The following is a 22,129-nucleotide window of genomic DNA, read 5'->3' on the forward strand; positions in this document are numbered from 1 at the left end:
TTACTGTTCTACTTGATTGCTTATTGTTGGTATTTTAGTGATTTCAAACTGCTGTGCGAGACAGAAAAGTGGTGTCTAAGTTTATGAAATAAACAACCCATCAATAGGAGTATAGCATCTAGATCAAGGGAAGTAATAGTGCCACTGTATTCTGCTCTGGTCAGACCTCACCTGGAGTACTGTGTCCAGTTCTGGGCACCACAGTTCAAGAAGGACACTGACAAACTGGAACGTGTCCAGAGGAGGGCAACCAAAATGGTCAAAGTAAAATAATAATATGTTAAGATAAATCATTAAGTTAAAGTTGAGAAATAAGTAATAAGGAATTGCTGAGCTAATAATTTGAATTGGAATACAAGAAGGGGAGGTGTGAGGAGGTCTGAAAAATAAGTCAAAAGAAATTAAGCAATTGAAATTTTATGTGTTTTTAACTGTTTTTAAGTTTTGTATTTTTGTATGTTTGTTACTTTTTGTTTATTCTGGTTTTTGTTTTATTGTGGAAAAAGCTAATAAATATTCATTTAAAAAAACACACAAAATGGTCAAAGGCCTGGAAACAATGCCTTATGAGGAACGGCTAAGGGAGCTGGGCATGTTTAGCCTGGAGAAGAGGAGGTTAAGGGGTGATATGATAGCCATGTTCAAATATATAAAAGGATGTCACATAGAGGAGGGAGAAAGGTTGTTTTCTGCTGCTCCAGAGAAGCGGACACGGAGCAATGGATCCAAACTACAAGAAAGAAGATTCCACCTAAACATTAGGAAGAATTTCCTGACAGTAAGAGCTGTTCAACAGTGGAATTTGCTGCCAAGGAGTGTAGTGGAGTCTCCTTCTTTGGAGGTCTTTAAGCAGAGGCTTGACAACCATATGTCAGGAGTGCTCTGATGGTGTTTCCTGCTTGGCAGGGGGTTGGACTCGATGGCCCTTGTGCTCTCTTCCAACTCTATGATTCTATGAACCCTGTTTCTAGCAGTGTGGAGTCATAAATGCTTTTGGGAGACCCATAATCAGGGCAATACAACCCCAGTCCTCCCTTATTGTTTGTGGGGGAGAGCAGACACACAGGCCACCATCTTTGAACTGAACATCTCTCAACACTACACTACCCATGCTGGAAGAAAACACTTGAGGAAGGTGGATACTCCAAGCCTGGGGAGAAGCTGAGCACAAATCACAAGCCAACAGGTTCCATTCAATGTGTGGTTTGCAGTTGTATCAAGAAATAGAAGGAGATCTTAACAAGGACCACTACAGTCATGGCTGCCTATTAGTTTCTAGGCCCAGTTCAAATTGCTGGTGTTGACCTATAATGCCTTCCATGGCTCAGGGGGACCTCAATACCTTAAGGACCATCTCTCCCTATACAAATCAACCCAAACCTTGAGGCCCTTCTCTATGTCCCCACTCCCTGAGAAGTTTGGAGGGTGGCAACACAAGAACAGACCTTTTCTATGGTGGCTTCCTGTCTGTGGAATGCTCTCCCCAGAGAGGCTCTCTTGGTGCCATCATGACATGACTTTAGGCACCAGGTGAAAACATTCCTCTCTATCAAGGCCTTTGGCCATTAATTAATCAATGGCCTTTTAAAGCGCGGGGGGGCTGTTATTATGATTTTTTAATTATTATACTGTCTGTTATTATGCCTTTTGTTATGTTTTTATTATTGATGCTCCATAAAATGCACTCTAAATGCTATGCACTGCTCTGGGATCTTTTGATAAAGGGTAGTATATAAACCGAATAATAACAATAAACATTTCCCTATGCCAGGATCCTGACAAAAATTGCTTAACCCCCCCCCCAAAAAAAAAAACAGCCATAGGTCCACATTCTTTCTGAGCAACCTTCTGAGGGCCATGTGCAAGTGCTGGGCAAAGCAATTTTCCCTTTGTACAAGATGCTGGTTTCTATATCTACAAACACACCCCTTTCCCCCATCCAGGCAAGCAAAAGGCATGATCAGGATTCAAGGACACATTCCAGTCAATCAAAAACACTTGGGGTGAAGCAGGGTGAATGAGGGAGGGCAGGAAGGCATGGATTTGACCCCCTGGCTTGAGGGTCCCCAGCTCTGCCTTAAGGGAAGCTGCTTTCAGTGCAAGTATCCATTTCCTGCCCAGTGCAAAAATAATAGCTTTAGGGAGGTACTTTTCATCAGGACAGAGGGAAAGAGTTAACCCTCCTATCCAGCCCCACTGTGATCCAAATCCAGACTGAGAGGAGACTGACCTGATGCAAAAGTGGACAGGGGTCTCCTCCTCCTGCAATAGTTATCAGGAAGTGGGGATTTCAACAGGTATAGCTTGTCGTGCAAACCACACCTGCTGAAATCTACACAACTGCTAAAGGTCCTCCTTTGCATCTGGTCAGCCTAGTTGAGACTGACAGTGAGCAGCTCATGTAGAAACACACATTCTAAACCTTTCAAGTGAGAAATTCACTTGAAGTGAGAAATTCACTTGAAGCAGGAGGGGTAGTATGAAAAAAACTAGTGTTCCACTGAGAAGCTTGTGTGTCCCACCCGCTTTGGATGAGCTTGATGTCTGGCAAGGGAAACCTGGGTGGGGAGGTAGGTTTGTGACAGCCTGCAGAATCCCAGCCAGAGGCTTTCCCCTTCACAGTCCATGCCAGGCAAGTGAGGCAAGTGGAGGGAATGAGGCAAACTAGCCTTCCCCCTTCTCTTGTCGCTGATTTCACAAATCTGGATCTGCAATGATGAGCCTCGGAGAGAGGCTGTTTTGTAATGCAAGATCTGTGTGATGTCTCCTCTCCTCTCCTGGCCATCTCTGCAGCATTTGCAAAGGGAGGAGAAGTGGGCGGCAGTGTGTGGGCTGTCTGCTCTGGAAAGTGTGACAGCAAGTAGGTGCTGCTGGGAGGAGGCGAGAGTGTTGCCTTTGCACCAGGCCCAAAATGGTCTCGCTAACAACTTCTCCACCTAAGTGTCAGAAAAAGAAGCTGGATATTTTTAGGCTTAGGGACCAGAAATGCCAAACTCACTGGGAGTGAGGGTCAGTGGTAGAGCATCTGCCTTGCATGCAGAAAGTCCTCACTTCAATCCCTGGCATCTCCTAATAGGGCAGGGGAAGCACTCCTGTCTGAAGACCTGGGGGGCTGCTGCCCATCCATGTAGACAGGTGGATCAGTGGTCTGGCTGCTTCCTGTGGGTATTATTGTGCTCTCATCCCCCAAGTTGTGAGATGTTCAAGGTGGGCCTTACATATCCAGTGCTACAAGTCAGGATGGCTATATTTCCTCCTCCAGGATCAGGCAGAATATGCTGATTTATATGCCTTGTGAAGGATAAGGCTATCTGTGGCTACTGGCCACAATGGCTATTTTCTGCCTCTACTGTTGGAGGGTTTGCCGATCGAAAGGTCGGTGGTTCGAATCCCCGCGGCGGGGTGCGCTCCCGTTGTTCGGTCCCAGCGCCTGCCAACCTAGCAGTTCGAAAGCACCTCCGGGTGCAAGTAGATAAATAGGGACCGCTTACCAGCGGGAAGGTAAACGGCGTTTCCGTGTGCGGCTCTGGCTCACCAGAGGGAGGGAGAATATCTCTAAATACCCATTGCTTGGAATCAAAAGGGGGGAGAGTGGTGCTGCACTCATGTCCGGCTTGTGGACTTCCCATAGGCCACTCTGAGAATACAGATGCTGGACTAGATGGGCTATTGGCCTGACCCAGCAGGGCTTGTCTGATGTTCTTTATCTATTTACAAATCCACAAGAACTATGCAGGTGCAACTGGGGAGCCTCTTTAGCAAGCCATCAGTCTAAAGTTGGTTTAATGCTTCAGTGATATAATTTCATCAGGTATTCCAGCAGCATGAAGAATAGCAATACACAGAAATAAGAGGGAGGGGGAAGGATATTTCAATAATCAAATCTGAGATTTACCCATAAAAAAATTAAAAATCTGAGATTTTCCAGAGCATGTGTTAATGGAGAAATCTGATGGCTCCCTTGGAGAAAAAAACAAGGAATACCAGCCAGGAATACCAGAGCAAAACAGCAGCCAGTAGGCTTGGTCTTTATTGAAGACTCTTGCGACAGGACTCCCACCTGCCACCAGGTGGAACAAGATGGAAGCCCTGAACAAAAGAAGACCCCAACTTTTATTAGCTACTAATCCCCCATATTACACCCCTAAGACTACATCACGACTACATCATTGACACATCACAAAAAGGAGGGGTTGAGGGAGGAGTTGTGGTGGTAAGCTGAGTGTCTTGTCACCTGGCTGGTTCCTCCTTTCCCCCTCCCCATGAGTGCTTTCCAGAGGACAAAGGGGAGTTTGCAGTTTCCTGTCCCCAGAGGGAAGAGCTGATCACTGTCCTTTGTTTCAGTCTATACTGAATCCACTTCCATATGCAGGTCCTTTGTGAGTGTAATGATCTTCTGTCTAGGACCATCAAGGTTGGCATCACTGCTGGACGTGCTCAGGGAAGTTTCATTAAATGAAGCGTCATGTATGTCATATGTGAGTGTGTGTGTGTCATGTTTGTACAAACTGAATGATTGGAGGGGGTTTCCTACAACACATGGGGTACAGTGGCCAAGTCGTATCTGTGCAAAAGGGGCCGGATAAGGTGAGCCAGATGGAGTTGGATAAAAGCAGTTCTACCCACTGAGGCCACCTGAGTCTCCAGTTACAGTGTTGAATTCAGGAGCACATCCAACCCATCACCACCTCCTAGGACCTGTCTAACTCTACAACCAACTCTCCCAATTCAGAAGTGTACATCCTGAGGCTGAGTGTTGGCCCTTTAAGGACTCCAATTCTGAAAACAGGTGGAGTCTAGGAGAGACGGAGACTCAAAAGGGTCTCAGCTCACTTCCAAGTTTCCAGCCCTTGTTGGAGCAAGTTGCTTGCTTAGAGCACTCCATGGTGCTATTGCACCTAACCTAGTCCATGGAACTTCTGCAGAACCAGAACAAGATAGGCCTGAGATTCCTCCTACTAGAGCTAAGTGCAAAACTGAGGGTCCGGGGGCAGAGCAGAGTACAAAACAGTAGCTTAGAGTCAGCAACCAACTGCACCTCTTATGTACTTACGTATATGTAGTATATTCAAGTACAACCCTGGCTGGATCTAGACACATCAAAAAAGCAATTCAGTTAAACGCGTTGTAAACTTCATACAGGGAAATCCCATTGGCGAAAGATGGGACTCCACAGCGCCATCTGGCGTCATAATGTTATGACACATATAAAGTGCTTTATCTTTACGAATGTGGGTGAATCGCCTATGGTACCTCAGTTTAAGAACAGTATGAACGATTCAGTTTACGAACTCCACAAAACCGGAAGTAGTGTCCTGGTTTGTGAACTTTAACTCGGTCTAAGAACGGAATCTGAATGGTGGAAGGGCACCAGTGGCGGGAGGCCTCATTAGGGAAAGCGTGCCTCAGTTTAAGAACAGTTTCGGTTTAAGAACGGACTTCCGGAACAGATTAAGTTCGTAAACCGAGGTACCACTGTATACTAATTACTATAAATCAGAGGTTAGTTACTGCTATAGTTTATGCTAAAATAACAATTGTTTAAGCTCATTAAGTATGAACCAGAGATTCCCTGAGTGGGGACATAGTTATGTAAACACTATCCAACTATCAAGACTTTTCCACTTCTGTCTACCTTGGGGGGGATATCATTGAATTATACAATAATTTTCTTCACTCATACCAAAAATTCTGGGAATTCTGGGCTTGGGAACTAATTCCAAATCATGGGCATAGCCAGGGGGTGAGGGGGCAAATGCCCCCCATCAAGTAAAACAATAGAAATACTTAACTAACTTAACTAACTGACCAATCCTGTCGGTTCTCCCAATAAAAATCCTGCTCCCCCTAACAAAAATCCCAGCTCTGCCCATGTTCCCGATAGTTCTCCTTTACTCCCATTCTTAGACCACCCACAGTTTCTTGACCCGTCTAAATACAGTCAATATAAGGGATGGGAGGAAAAGGGCTTAGCTCTATTCAGGATTTGTTCCACAGAGGGAAACCTCTCACTTTCTAACAGTTAGAAGACCTATTGACACATGTGATAAGTCCAGATCTTTGCAGTTACTTACCTTAACAGAGTTGAAGTATTGCTTAGGGTTTGTTGTTGTTATTAATATATTGTGTTGGCTCTTCCTTATGTTGGGATGATTTGATTATTTTATATCAATTGTTTGTTTTCATGTTTTGTCTGATTTTTTTGATTTATTTTTTTTAGGGAAATGGATTGTTCATCCTCATCAAAGCCATGGCTTGGAGGATCATCTCAGCTGAGAAACTGCAGCCTTAACTGAGCTTTCAAGCTCTGCCTCCCAGCTCTGTAGTATTTAACATTCAATTGAGCCAGAATTTAGGGAAACTTCTAGCCTTAGCATGTCAGGTAGAGATATATTTATGAATATTATTGTTGCTGAGTTTTGAAAATACTGAGGGCCATTTTTAATCATTCTACATGCCTTCTTGTCATGCAGGCATCTTGCAACACTGTAGACATTAATGAATTCCAGCTGGCTAGTATCTAGCTGATCTCTGTCTTTTCCAGTCAATTTATTTATTGCTGCCTAATCAGGATGGTGCTGAGCTCCTACTTTCCTTGCATACACCTTAGCTTGCACTATGGACAAAGAGATGAGGCAGATTCCCATTGCATTTTTGAGGAAATGAAGGTCTAATCAGCAGCACTGAACAAACATTGTAAAAAGAGAGAAGAATCTTGAGCACAGCATGGTTCGTTTCCCACAAATGTACCCTAGCTAGGCAAGACATTATGGCGGCTGTTCACTGATATGCAGAAAGGTCATAGAATCATAGAGGTGGAAGAGACCACAAGGGCCATCAAGTCCAACCCCCTGCCAAGCAGGAAACACCATCAGAGCACTGTATAGTAAAAGCTATGGTTTCCCAGTAGTGATGTATGGAAGTGAGAGCTGGACCATAAAGAAGGCTGACCGCCGAAGAATTGATGCTTTTGAATTATGGTGCTGGAGGAGACTCTCGAGAGTCCCATGGACTGCAAGAAGATCAAACATATCCATTCTTAAGGAAATCAGCCCTGAGTGCTCCCTGGAAGGACAGATCCTGAAACTGAGGCTCCAATACTTTGGCCACCTCATGAGAAGAGAAGACTCCCTGGAAAAGACCCTGATGTTGGGAAAGATGGAGGGCACAAGGAGAAGGGGACAACAGAGGACGAGATGGTTGGACAGTGTTTTCGAAGCTACCAGCATGAGTTTGACCAAACTGCAGGAGGCAGTGGAAGACAGAAGTGCCTGGCGTGCTCTGGTCCATGGGGTCACGAATAGTCAGACACAACTAAACGACTAAACAACAACAAAGAGGGGCACTGTGGAGGTAGACAAGGTGGTTCCCACCATCCCTGACCATTGATAATGCTGCCTGGGCTAACCACCATGTTGGCTAAACCAGGGGTAAAGCCAAAACCTGCCCCCTGTGACACCAGGGTTTGGGGCAAGTTGTAGGCACACTCCCTCTCAACCATGAACAGGGCCGCTGCATGTTTTCTTTCCTCCATATAACTTAATGGGAGTCATAGAGAACCAGACCTGATCTTCTTGCATAGTCTGTCCTTTCATCTGTATTCTGGGTTTTGTTCCTTAGTTCTGCTAGTACAAGGATGAGGTACCTGCGGTCCTCCAAGCATTGCTGGACTACACTGCTCATCATCCCTTACCACTGGTCATGCTGGCTGGGATCAATGGGAGCTGGAGTCCAACAGCACTTGAAGAACCGCAGATTTCCCACCCCTGTGCTAGAGCAGGACGGAATCTTGGAAGCTGATGCTTATGTACAGGGGTGCCAAACGGAATAAAAGATTGGAGGTAAGCTCCATCCCACATAATCGATCATATGATGTGGTGCACACACACCATTCAAATCACAATGCCGATTAACTTTGGGGGAGTCCAGGCCCTTCAAATAATTTATTGGGGAGCTGAAGGTACCTCGACCCCTAGGAGTTGGCTCCTATATATATAAATGCACACAATCTATATGTTCTTTGGCTAGTTCCCCCCCTTTTTAATTAACATATAAAACACATACAAATACATATACATTTACACAATACATGTAGTGTGTTGTGTGTGTGTGTGTGTTCCTTGGCTAATTTCATGGCGGATTGACTTAGCAGTTTCCCCTCTCCCAACAGAACTAAACACTCTAGGTATAATATTTTTTAAAAACTCTCTGGACAGCTTCTTATGCCTGCATGGATCTCAGAAAGACAAGCTGCTGAGTCAGGCCATTGGTCTTTCTGAGTTGAATTTGTCTTCCTGGGCCAGCACCAGCTCTCCAGCGTTTCAGGCAGAAGTCTCCCCCAGCCTTACCCATCACATTTCCCCGCTTGTTGTGTTTTGTTCACAGAATCATAGAAGCCCAGAATTGTAGAGTTGCAAGGGACCCCAAGGGTCCTGTACTCCACCCCCTGCAATGATGTGGTTGTTTTTATTAACTGCTATTGGTTTTTATTGATTTGATGCTGTATCGTATGGTTTTGTGCTAGTAAATATTGTACTGACAGTTTTAATGGTTAAATGATTGTATTTGTATTGGTTTGCTTTTCATTTGTGAACCCCCTAGAGGACACAGTTAATCAGGTGCTATGTAAGTGGCATGCATACCTGGCAATGTGGGGACTGATCCTGGTACCTTTTGCATGCAAAGCATGTGCTCTGCCATGAAGCTACAGCCCTTCCCTGAGGCCCCATTGTGGGATATGGTGCTGCTGAGCACTGAGAGATCCAGCATAATAAGAGCTGGAGTCTTTCCTTTCTTTTCCTCCTTGAGCATTCATTGTTCCTATACATTGCTCCCAAGAACTGAGCAACTGAAAAGGGAAATGGAAAAAGCACAGTGCTGGATGTGAATGCTCATTCATTGGAAATGGATGTGGAATCAATGGAAGGACATTCTCAAAACCCATCAGCTGTACAAAAGCAAGGAAAACCTGGTGCTTCACCCAAGAGAATTTCACTGAAATTTTCTCTCCCCTTAGATAATGTAATTTCTGTTCTCATCCACTGATAGAGAGTTGGGATGCAAGAAGAAATTGTGGGTGCAGCTTTTACTTTTTATTGTGAAAAGGATGGAGAGAGAGCTGGCTATGGATCTCCCAGGGCACATCTTGTTTGGCCCTATGCCTGAGAGTGAGTGCTGGCAAAGAACAATCCCAGCATCTCTATTGCTATAGTCTACTGAAGGGTGATCCACTCGGGTGCACCTCCCACCAACCTCATTCTGCCCTTAGCCAGCCCCCACCTACACACCCTCTTACTCACAACAAGTTAGTGAGTAGAACAGCCAGTCAGCTTCCTCTGCCACCGCCTCAGTGCTTGCCCTTAGAGATGGCTCTCTGCCTGTCATTGGCTCTGGCACCACCTGCTGTTGGCTTCCCTGCCTTCTTCCCTACCAGTTCCAGCGGCACAAGCCACCACAACTATAACCAAAATATAGAGAGACAGAGGGGAGAAAGGTCTTAAAAGTATGCACACATTGGTAATAGATACTGCAGAGTCTTGCACAGTGGGTATCGGGGGAGGGGAAAGCAATTGAAGCAGCACCGTCAAGCTGGAGGGAGAGGCTGGAAGGACAAATTGAGAAAGCCAGTATAAATAGCAGCTGGCTTCAGACCAATTCCACATGTGCTACTTAAGTGTTTTTGAGCCTCCCTCTCCTTGTTGGAGTGCAGGTGTGAAAGATAGAAATGAAATTGAAAATGTTATTATATCAGGTTTTTAAATTGATTGTTGGTGCTAAGGAAGGTGGATTGACAAGCTCCTTCCTGCGTTTTTTTGCCTGTGTGTCGCTCATGATCTGACATGCTCTTTCTCTGCTAGGGACTGTAATTTTAAGGATGTGATGGTTTTTTACCCACTCTTTTCGTTGTAGGGGTTTTTTTGTTTTTTAAAAAACTATTTTAATTGTATTCTATCCAGGCTTGGGAATGGTGTGCTAAAAGCACTCTTATTAAATAAATAACAAATAACTCAAGTGCATTTTTAGGTCTACACCCACCATTTCCCACCACAGGCATGTAGGCTGAATCTCCATACTCTGCACCACAGCCTTCCCAAAGCTTGTGCACTTGAAATAAGGGACGTCCCTTCTCATCAGCTCCAGCCAGAATGCCCAGTGGTGAAGGTTGATGGGAATTGTAGTCCATCAACATCTGGAGGGCACCATCTTGGGCAAGGTCCCCCATGAGAGGAGCAGCCCTCATTCCTGATGTATCAGTTAGATCAGGGCAGTGTGCTAGAACCAAGACTGGGGCCTTTGGACCCCAGGGGTTGCTCATGACCTATTGGATTTGCAGACAGGGGGCCTGTGATGGTCATCCTTGAATGGCAAAAGAGCACAGGGAGTCCTTGAATCTTTAATAGTTGTGTAGTAGGGGAAATTTCAACAAGTATTTCTTGTCAGGGGTTGGGGAGGTAGCATCTCTGGCGGGGGACAGGTCATGCTCCTTCTGGGATAGCTTGCCCACCTTTGGTCCCCACCCTGCACTCCACTCTCACCTGTGGCCCCTAGAAGCTGTCAGGATGTGACAGCAGCCACACCCCAGGAACGGCTTCGACTGGTCGTCTAAACCAAGTAAGGGGGTCAATGGGTCTCAGATCCTTGGTGGGTTAGGGACTTCCCCTGAATGTGAAGACGGGCTCTGACAGATTGAGCAGACAAGACCAAGAGTAAGTCCAGTGGTCAAGGCAGCAATTTCTGCACATGCTATGGAGGGAAGAGAGGGGTGGATAGGGCTTGTCCACCTGGGAAGGTGGTCCATCTAGGAGAAGGAAAACTCTGATCCGAAACCTCCACTGCCTTTCTTCAGGAAAAGAAAAAGCTAAAGAGTAAACTCTACACACCTGCGGGGTGCAGTCCCTAAGGCCTCTCCATGGCAACTCCTGCAGTCAAGTTGTTGCCAAATGTTTGCTCTGCTTTCCTTTGGACCCCATCAGTGAAGCCAAGAGGGGAGTCTTGTCGTCTAGGCAGCCCATGACCTCCATACACACTGCCCAGGATTGCATCCTGGGGAGGTCACTTCTGTGCTGCTAAGGCAGCATTTTTACTTCACCCCTGGAGGGGAACTTCATTGTCTCTTGAGACAGACGGGTGTCAACAACAACAATAATATATTGTCATGTAACAGTCAATGGGGGTCGGGGGGGGGGGTAAGAGGAGGAAAATAAACTTTTTGCCAGAGAGACTCTGGCACAACACCAGACCATATGTCTGCAGCCTCAGGAAGACGCTACATAACAAAACAGTGAAAGAGGAGGCATGCGAGGGAGGCAGCATTAGTAATGGCTGTGGGCTGGGACTCAGGGGACACTTGTGTGCATCATAGCTGATTCAGACGCAGACAGGCTGGCCTGCATGAGCCCTCCTGAGCAATCACGTTATCTCTCGCGGGGGCTGGGAGTGGAGACGGGCATCGCACTACCGGGTCAGAGTGCATTTGCACTGGGTTTCTTTAGCACTTTAAAACGTCACACTTCAACACATTTAAAAGAGGCTTTCAGTTAAGAGTCCTTTCAAATAGCTGTGGGGGTGGGAGGAGTAGAAGAGGTGGATATTGCCAGAAGTATCCAAATAAAGCCCCGGGCTGTGCACTGTTCCACTGTCTCACGTTACCTTTGCATCTCTGTGGCGTTAACGTTTCAGACAGCGAGACTGCAATCTAGTCATGCTATCTGTAGCTGATGGGACTTGCAGTGCAGCAGGGGTGCCAACTTGAATGACATATTGGGGGGCAGGTATGCCCTGCCCCACATAATCAATCACATGACATGGTGCATGCACACCATTTGAATAGCAATGCCCATCAACTGGGGGGGAATCAGGTCTCCTCAAATATTTTATGGGGGGGGGGTGGAGGGATCTCAGCCTCCAGGAGTTGGCTCCTATGCAGTCCAGCAACATCCAGAGGGCCTTGGGCTCTTCATTCCTGCTATACAGCTGGAAAGCAAATCCCACTCAGTTCAATAAATTGCAACTTTGGATTTCTTTCTGTTTTTAGTTATTTGGAAACCATGCACTCCTTTTGCTGTGCTTGAACAAACATGCAGCCAAGTTTGTAAAAGGGAGGGTGGAATAAAAGTGGTAAATTGGCATTATCCCATAGTTCTTGTTAGCTTTGGGCAATTGGAGCTTGTACTCCTAAGCATCCATACTTGGAAGTAAGACCTACTTAACACAATGGGATTTACTCTTTGAACGTGGCCAGAATTGCTCCCTCCCCTCCTTTTCCTGCTGCTAACAGGAGGTAATGGATAACTTTTGGAAATTATTTCTTGGAGAAAACCCTGTCACATGAATTTTTAAGGGGAAACCCAGGAGCAGGCGCCCATAGAATTTAGCTTCCTGCTGATCATTAGCCTTTCCTGGAAAAGCCACATGAATTTTCAATCCCTAGACCAATAAAGCGTTTCATGGAAAGGAGGCTTCTGTGCAGCTCTGCATGGTGAGGGCAGGTGTGTTCCATTTCCTAATCTCTCGGGGTTCACACACACACACACACCTGTAAGCAACTGTCAATGACAGCTGTCATCAGATAAGGTTCACAGCACAACCCTATACAGGAGTAAGCCCCACTGAATGCAATAGGAGTTACTTCTGCATAGACTTGGTTAGGATTGCTTGTGGCTACTACACTGCTGCCTGGAAACATGCCCATTGCTTGCTGGCTGCCTTGCCCACATAAGGGCAGCCCGTGGGATTAGCTCAAAGGCCAGTCAAGTCCAGCCTCATTTTCTCACAGGTGGCCAACCAGCTGCCTATAGGGGAACCCCACAAGCAGGACTGAAGTGCAATGACCCCCTTCCTACAAGTAAGTCTCAGCCACTGATATTCAGAGGCATCCTACCCCTGGACGGTGGAATTGCAACATAGTAGCCATATGAAATTATTTGGTAACACTTGTATACCATGTGACTTTGTGTTTGATTGAATGGCTGTGCAAATTTCTCTTTTGTTCGCTGTAAAATTAAATTTCTACAGTAAGGCAAGGGAGCATGTGTCCGTCTAATGTTTCTGGACTGCAACTCCAGGTAAAGGCCCACCTGTCTGTGGGATACTAGTTTCCATGGGATGTTAGTCTCCAACTGCAATGAGAAGCCATGAGTGGCTCCATGGGAGTTTTATGTCTCAAATGTTGAGTGACGCCCCATCTTTTCCCCTGCTATAAATTCCACTGAAATTGGTTGCATTTTAATGTTACTGAAATTGTTTTATGTTCTAACTGTATTGGATTGTAACCCACTTTGGGGCTACATGATGCAGGGCTGGCTAAAAATCTGATAAATAAATAAATTCACTCTCTATGCTCTTCCATAATCTCTTTGAATTGTGCATACCTGCATGAAGGCTTGGGGTGCTTCAGGCTTATATTCATGTTGTCTATCTCTGCAGCTCTTAGCAGTTACAGTATTCCGAATCCAAGGAGTGTGGTGGAGTCTCCTTCTTTGGAGGTCTTTAAGCAGAGGCTTGACAACCATATGTCAGGAGTGCTCTGATGGTGTTTCCTGCTTGGCAGGGGGTTGGACTCGGTGGCCCTTGTGGTCTCTTCCAACTCTATGATTCTATGAATCATAGGAGCCATCTCCTAGGAGTCTAGGGGTCTCCCCCGCCCCACCCAGTTTATGGGCATTGTCATTCAAAGGGTGCTCCCAATCATGTCCCAGGTCCACTTTCAAAACAACCACCGGACAGTGGGCGGAGCCAAGGCCAAGCTCCAGCCGGGCGAGTTTTTGCCAGGTCAAGGGGATGATCCTCGATTTGGGGATGGGACGGAGAAGTAGGCGGAGGGAGTGGCTTGCCCCAAAGAGATCCTAGTCCGGGGTGCAGCCAGGTCGCTCGGGCCGGATTAGAGGGTGGAGCCAGGCAGATCAATGCAAGTGGGACGCGGGGGCGGGAAATTCCTGCTTCATTCGGCAAGATACCTGCTCGATCCCGTCCCGAAGGCAAGGGCTGCGGAGAGGCGCGTCTGCGTCCCCTGGCGAGCATCTCTCCGGGCAGCCTTCGTGCGCGTGTGCGGCTCTCCCCGCGTGTCGGGGGCGGCCCTCGGCCCCAGCAGCCAATCGCGGCGCGAGGAGCGCGCCCTGGGTGGGCACGAGAGCGCGCAGCCGGGACGGAGCGAGAGAAGAGGAGGTGGCGGCGGCTGGCAGAGGGGACCGCGGGACCGGAGGAGAAGCCGGCATGGAGCCCAACAGTCCCCGCAAGATCCAGTTCACGGTCCCGCTGCTGGAGCCGCATCTGGACCCGGAGGCGGCGGAGCAGGTGGGTGGCAGGACCTTGCCAGGCGGGCAGCTGGCTTAGCTGTGCGCGGCGCAAAGGGGTTTCCTTTTCTCTCCCTGCCTCGCTGAGATCTGGAGTTACAGCTTCGCCCCGGGACCTCTTTGTCTGGGTTATGTGGGCTTCCCGTTCTTAAGCGCCGTTTTGAAGTCACCGTGTAGCTCCCGATCCAGTAGGATGCACTGAAGTGGCTTTTGGAGCGTCTCTGAGCATATGCAGAATGCTTTCCTCTCTCCATCGGGGCTCCCCTCGGTTTTGAGCCTGTGTCCTCGGTCGGCTTTTCAGCCCTGGCAGCTCTCGTTTGGGAAACTGCGATGTCCCGGCGGCGTTTTCCTTGGCACCGCATGTGCTAAGGAACGGGGACGCAGTCGGGCAGGTTTCTCCTGTATGTGCCCCCACCCCACCCCGAACCCTTCTCTCAAGAGGAGCCTCTTCTGGAGGTCATGAATTGGGTTTACTGTGATTGTTGAGCATCCTCTTCTTCCTCCGAGGAAGATGTAACTCCACAGATGTAAAGTTGGCATATCTTGTGGCATCGCAATGGGACGTGTTCTGGGATCTGGGTGGTGAGCTCTGTGGGACTTCTCCAAGCTCTGGAGCGGGGTGGGTCGTGGTTGAGCACTGGGGAAGGGGCGGGAATGTAGCTTGTGGGTGTGGTGTTTGTCATTTTCGTCACTGTGCTTTCAGTCATATGTAGGTCACTTTAAGGAATTGGGGCTGTGGCAGGGAAATCTGGGGTGTTGCAAGGTGCTGCCCCCAATGTGGAGTGCTTGGTTCTGGGGGGTGGTTTGGGGTGAAAGTGCAAGCGCTGGGGTTGTCCGGTTCTCAGGTTTGCACTGCAATGCCAGGGGGTTGTAGGGAGTTGTGTAGCACAAGCTTATTGGGTGCTAACTTCCATCTGTAACAATACCATCTTTCTAGGTTTATTATGTCCACCAAATAACTCCCGTCGCTTTTAATATTTCTTCTGATTTCTCTTAGATATCAGGGATGCTTTGTCAATGGGCACTCTTGAACTGTGGTCACATCTGCTGTGTAGCTGGAAGCTAGTTAGTTATAGGTTGGCTCTCCTGTGGCGGTGAGGTTGCAGGCTGAAAGGATTGTCCGTGGGTGGCTGCTGTGCCATTTTATTGGGAGGGTGATGAAAAGCGGGGCTCGCTGTTTGAATTAAATTATGAGAGATTGCAGTGGAGGGTTGGGATCCGGACACTCTTGCTCTGGGAGGTATTGTGTAATGGGAAATAAATGGGGAGATTTTACAACAGTGCAAAGGATGGCAGGGCACCTCTGACTATAAGAGTTGATGGTTAAAGTGGAATAAGAGTGATTTAAATGTATGGTGTGGATGTGACCACTACTATTAAAAGTGCTCGGGAACCTGGTGCTCCCTTGTGGCCTGGCCTACAGTTTTCTCTCTCTCTCTCTCTCACACACACACGTATATTAACTGACCCTCTGCTAATGCACTTTTTTGAGCCGCTTGCTATGAAGACATATCAAGTGTTGATGTTCATTTCCATGCTGTTAAAATCACCAGCTGCTGGTGTCTGCAGGTGAAGTGGCTGTTAAAAAGCCAGAGGCAGGCCACAGTAGCCTTTTCCCAATCAGTTGGCAACCTTCTCCACCATTGGAAGCCCTTTAGGATATGTCACTTCTGCATTCTGTGCAGCGCCTAGCACCCTGTTGGTACCAAATGTTAGGCATAAAGAACTGCAGGATGTATTCTGTAGTTGTGTTTGGGTTGTTTGGAGGTGCAAGATCAACTGACCTATAGCATGTATGAGTTGTATTTGGAGAGGAGCTTGTATTGTGCAGAGAAAGCATGGCTGACCCAACCCAGTAAGCATTACAGGTGACTTCCTGGGACTTCAGAAATCCAGGATAATGGGATGGGCGGGGGGGGGGGAATCCTCTAGATCAGGGATCTGAATTCTGTGGTTCTCTAAGAGGTTGTTGGACTACAACTCCCATAATCCCTGACTGTTGGCCACATTTGATGGGCCTAATGGGAGTTGTAGCACATCAACATCTGGAGGCCACAGGTTCCAATTCCTCCCTGTGCTAGGTGGAGCACAATCTTATTTCCCCACCCACACCTAGTCTCCTGCCTTTAAGGGGAAATGGCCTGAGAGAGGATGAGGCCAAGTTAGTCAAATACAATATGCTTCATACATACCGGGTTGAAGAAGCCTGGCCCTGGGGGGAAATGCCACCCTCCAGGCCTCTGTCTTTCTATAAAGCCCCAAATGACATCCCCTAACAGGCCAGTTTCATGCTCTCTTCTAGTACTTTTGTCTGGCTAAAGCACATCATTGTTCGAACTGTGGTGATGTCCTTGGCTGGATAGAAGGAGGAAAGAAGTGGATGTGTATAAACCTCTGACTTCTGCACGGATGTAACCTATCTTCTTGTTAAAAGTCAAATCCATTGCTCTGCCTTCATTTTGCCTCTGGCCACACCCACCATTGCCATGGGGCCTCTGAAGGGTTGCCCCTAAAGGAAGTCCTCCCTTGGGTTGAACAAAATTTCCCTGCTGCTGTTAATTCTCTTGTATGGGACCTGCTTCCCAATACTGGAAGTCTATATGTACAATTTACCGGTACTGTAATGTTTTATGTAGCTTTTCAGAGATATACTCTCTCACAAAGTGGCTTGTATCAATCAAGAAGAGAGGGTGGTGGCACTGCCCTCAGGCTTCCAAAGACACACAAGGGAAGGGAAGAGGAGGGGGAAAGAAGCTGAAGAAGAGCAGTCATTTTAAGGCTAGAAAGAAGTGGTAAGCCATAAGTGGGTTCTGTTCACATGCATGGATCAAGCAAAAGAGATCAAGCAAAACAAACTCTTGAGGGAGACACTTGTTCATCCCCATGATTGTGCAAACAGGGTTTGGGCCATCCCTGCACCATGTAATGGAGAAGTGGGGAAGCTGTGGCTTTCCAGATGTTGTTGGACTCTAGTTCCTATCCTTGGCCATGCTGGTTGATGCCAAGTGGAGTCCAACAACATTTGCAGGGCCACAGATTGCCCATCTTTAGCACACAACGAGAAGAGGAGCACACAGAATTTGACTGGGGGTACAACCTATCTGAACTGCCTAGGCTTATGTTGTGATGTCCAAAATGAAGACAACACACCAGTTATCCCATTCCCCCCCCCCATCAGCTTCCTTTCAATGCTTTGTCAGCTTTGGAAAAGTAGAGATCTTGTTAGTTTTGCCTCCTTAGGAAAAGATGCCATTTAAGGAGGGTTCTCAGAAGAAGCTGCTGAGCAGATGATCCTGTACCTTTAGCACAAAGAAAGAGCAAATGCCATGGATCCCTTTTTTTGTCTTCAGGAAGTCAGTGCTGCTAGAACTAGAGCCTGATCTATCATGAACGCTTAAGTACATTCTCCCTAGAGCAATACCCAGGTAGATTCTACTCAATGAAAAAGGCCCAGCACCCACTGACAGAGCTTTCTTTGCATGTAGAAGCATAACCTCCAACATTTCTCAGATGAAAATAGGGACATTTCTCAGACACACTGAACTCCCCCTCCTCAGCCCCCTATTTTCTCTCCCCCCCCCCGCATTTCCTATCAGAAGAAGGGTGAGTGCCCCCACCATGCAGCAGTGGGACACAGCACACACGCCCTCCACCGCCCTGAGAAAACCCCTTCATCCTGAATTAATTTTATTCTTTGATAGAGTTACAGAAAGAAAACCACCCCCCGAAATAAATTTTTAGAAAGGGGTAAGATTAGATGTGGATGCACACAACTTGGAGGGTCCTGCCCGCTGCCTTCCCCTCAGATGGTGCTTCTTGTGGGGCTGGGTCTTGGCGGCGGCAGCCTCTCCTTCCCAGAGAGAAGGCCGGCAGCAGTGGCCATGGAGAGGCCAAGGGATGCTCCCTCACAGCCACCACTGCTGTCACTCGGGGAAAGCGTCAGCTTATTCTCCTCCCCAAGCTCAGCACTGGCAGCGGAAATAGGGACATTTTGGGATCAAATCAGAAGCCAGGGTGGCTTTTGTAATTTGGGGACTGTCCCTAGAAAATTGGAACACTTGGAGGGACTGCACAAGGTCCTAGGTGCCCTTCAGATGCTCTAGGACTCCAACTCCCATCAGTCCCAGACAGCGTGGCCAGTGGCTGGGGGACTATGGAAGCGGTTTCCTGCCACTGTCCTAGGTTCAGCTTCTGGTATCTCAGTACAAGGACGATGGAAGCCAGGATGGGGAAGACATTGTGGAGCTCCACTATCAAACAGAGTAGACACTACTGAGCAGCTTGAAGGTCCTGGCTTGGTCAAAGGCAGCTTCATGTACACTCAGTGCTTCCCATCCTGGGCTCCCTTTCCTCCCCACCTTCCTTGCCCTGTGGAAAGCCTGATTGTTGGTGCTTTGATGGCTTCTGCTCTGCCCCATTTGGCATGACAGCTAGCCCAGTCCCTGACCTGCCAGGTCACCATGACTGTTCACCTCCCATAACCTGCAGTTACCTAATCGTAGATTACACTGGAAATGTAAGGAGACATTCTCCTCTGACAAGGACTTTGCTGCCAGCCTGCTTTTTCAGCTTTTGATGATGTTCTGGGAGCATTTGCTGGAAATGTATGGTCTGGTTCACGTTATCTATGTACATCACTTGCTTTCCCATCTCTTGGTGACTCACAAGTGGGTCTGTGAATGGACTCTCATGGGAAAGGCTTGAGGTGGCTCATCTGCATGCAGTTCTGCAGTCATCAAGTGATAGCAAGTCTGAATGTATGAATCAGCCCACAGAGATTTAATGGACCAGAGAGTCACAGGGACAGTTCCAGCTGGTTTAGTTGAATTCACAGGTGCTTTATTATAAATGCTACCAAAAAACATGGACATTCTCCCTCACCCCCAGGAAAGCTTGCCTTCTCTCCAATGGGCAGCAGACAGCTTTTCATCTAAACCAATTTCCTTCAGGGTAGATTTGATTTAAATCAAATAGATTTAAATCACAATTTAAATCACTAGTCAGTAAGACTTGATTTAATTCTCTCTTTTTTTTTTACAGAAAGACTTATTCTTGCTGGTATAATCTTAATATTTACAACAAGATGAAGGTTTAATTTTTGGAATAATAAATTTTCAGAGTAGTTTTTACAGTTATATAAAAAATTATGGATTTGGTTATGCTATTAGAAATACATTGACAGATAATTATGGAATTATCGTGAGGTTTAATAAGTCAACTGTTTATATTTGAACTACTTTTTCACTGTACTTTATTGGAAGGACCAAAATAATCATTTCCTTAATAACAATTTAAACAATTTATTTAAATAAAACAATAACATTATAGCATATGTATCCATGTTTGTTAACCGATGTGGTTAAACGGGGGGTTTTTTAACCCCTTTGAAATATACTTGGAGTCGAGAGTGGATTTCATGCTCTTTATTCAGCTGATAGTGGTGAGGAGGAATGGAATTTCCCCCAGAATGTCTGCTTTAAATACATTATTTACACAATGGGCCCCACGTGATTCACCTGTAGGCCAATCAGGTTGCGGATTCACTTCCACCTGGAGCTGGATTGGGTGGCTCCTGCGGACCAATCAGACTGCTGCATTCTGGATCCTATTGTTCTAGGACCAATCAGACTGCTGCATTTTGGATCCTATTCAACTCAGTACATAACACCCTTAGACTGAGTTTTAGCACACATGAAAAACTTAAAACAAATCCTTATTTCCTGATGACTCACTCCTGATGACTATAATGTAACTTAAATAGAAAACTATCTTTAGAAAGAATTTTTCACCAAAAGCAATTTATTTTAAAAATCCAATTTAAATTTAAAAAATCCAATTTTTAATATACATTTAAAAAAACATTGATTTTTATCCACCTGATTTCCTTTCAGTTCAAGTAGAAAGGATTATGAAATTATTTAAAAGCAAAACAATTTATAGATGCAAGGAAATCAGAAAATAGGATGAAGTAGGTATGGTGAAATTTTCAAACTGCTTTTGGACCCCCAAAGTGGGTAGCAGAGAGATCTGCCCAAATGCTGGCTGTAATGATGGGGCATAAGGAAGTGGCAGACCTCTCAAAGGTGCAGGTGGGTGACCTTCAGCTTCCCATTCTCCTTGTAGGTGACCGCTAGTGCTTCTTGAAGCTTCACCATCATTCCATTCCCTAAAGAGTTCCTTCCTGCCTTTTAAAGGTAAAGGGGCCCCTGAGCATTAGGTCCAGTCATGACTGACTCTGGGGTTGCTGCGCTCATCTCGCTTTATTGGCCGAGGGAGTTGGCCTACAGCTTCCGGGTCATGTGGCCAGCATGACTAAGCCACTTCTGGTGAACCAGAGCAGCGCACGGAAATGCCCTTTACCTTCCCGCCGGAGCGGTACCTATTTATCTACTTGCACTCTGACATGCTTTTGAACTGCTAGGTTGCCAGGAGCAGGGACTAAGCAACGGGAGCTCATCCCGTCGAGGGGATTCAAACTGCCAACCTTCTGATCGACAAGTTCTAGGCTCTGTGGTTTAACACTCCCCCCCCCCCCCAGGTTTTGAAGTGCCTCTCCCTTCAACTGCTTTCTGTGTAGTTTCAGAACAACTGGAAGGGACAGTGTTTTGTTTTGTATACATATAAGCATGTATGCTTATAGGTATCACTGCGTCAGCTGGGGGAGCAGAGATTATTGCTTGGTTTTTGTCCTTATTTTTATTATGCATTTTGGTTTTTATATTGTAATTTTATGTTGTGAACTGCCCTGAAATCTATGGATGAAGGGCAATATACAAATGTAATAACTAACTAACTAACTAACTAACTAATAAAAACATACTCATTTCTTGGCTGTAAGGCTTGAGGAGATAGCCATAGTGAAAAACTGAAGCAGAGTGGCCAGCGTGGTGTAGTGGTTAAGAGCGGTAGTCTCGTAATCTGGTGAACCGGGTTTGCATCCCCGCTCCTCCACCTGCAGCTGCTGGGTGACCTTGGGCCAGTCCCACTTCTCGGAAGTCTCTCAGCCCCACTCACCTCACAGAGTGTTTGTTGTGGGGGAGGAAGGGAAAGGAGATTGTTAGCCGCTTTGAGACTCCTTAAAGGGAGTGAAAGGCGGGATATCAAATCCAAACTCTTCTTCTTCTTCCCCTTTTCCAGAGTAGTTAGAGGAGGGTCTCTGATCCAGAGTAGTTAATCCAGATCCATTGACTGTGGCTCTGCCACAGTTAGCACACTGCATTCAGGAAATTACCCCTGAGAGTATGTGGCCTTTGATAGAAAAAAGAGATGGCTCTCTCTCCTGCTCAAAGGAAACTGCAGATGGAGAGAGGGGCTGTGTGGGCCGTAGTTCTCCACAGTACTTGCGTTTCAAGGGAAGGAAGCACGGACACTTTACCTTTCCTGATACAACCCGTTAACTGTTTTTTAGGGGGAGATGTGATTGTGCTAAAATCAGATGGAGTCTGTAGGCCAGATTTGTAGATTTAATTAAGCTCCTACTTTCTTCCTTAATTCAAGCACTGGTTATCCAGATCCCACAAATGATGGCCAACCCTCACTTTGTGTCTGCTGCTTGTCCGTTGATTTATTGATCTGGTGTCTGCATACCACAAGTGTTTGCTGTCTTTTTCCTGGAATTGAGCTGTTTTTCATCATTGCTTTTTCATCTTTCTTTTCTTTTTAATGGAGAACCATGTATTGCCTTGATTTCAGGCACCTGAGTAGAAGGTGTCTGGCCAGGAATCAACTGACTAGTCCCACCAACAGAAGACCATGCTTTGAGCGTCATAAATTTATCACCAAGCAAGTCTAACAGCCACAGTCAGGGAGGTTGTAGCTTTATGACAGTATTGGAGCCA

At 46.6% G+C, this 22,129-nt stretch overlaps 1 protein-coding gene across 2 annotated transcripts in view; it reads left to right on the forward strand.

The window, feature by feature from the left end:
* The first annotated feature begins 14,146 nt into the window (after positions 1 to 14,146).
* The window catches only part of PPP1R1A (protein phosphatase 1 regulatory inhibitor subunit 1A), a 77,567-nt gene continuing 69,584 nt past the window's right edge, over positions 14,147 to 22,129 (forward strand). Inside the window, exon 1 of one of the 2 annotated variants that reach the window (XM_081898209.1) lies at positions 14,147 to 14,292. In XM_081898209.1, coding sequence (XP_081754335.1) covers positions 14,212 to 14,292 — 81 coding nt within the window. In that variant the 5' untranslated portion in view covers positions 14,147 to 14,211. The remainder of the gene's footprint in view (positions 14,293 to 22,129) is intronic. The other variant, XM_081898208.1, reaches the window with a different exon arrangement.

This window comes from Podarcis melisellensis (assembly GCF_964234715.1).
Source record: "Podarcis melisellensis genome assembly, chromosome: 2".
Taxonomy (NCBI): Eukaryota; Metazoa; Chordata; class Lepidosauria; order Squamata; family Lacertidae; genus Podarcis; species Podarcis melisellensis.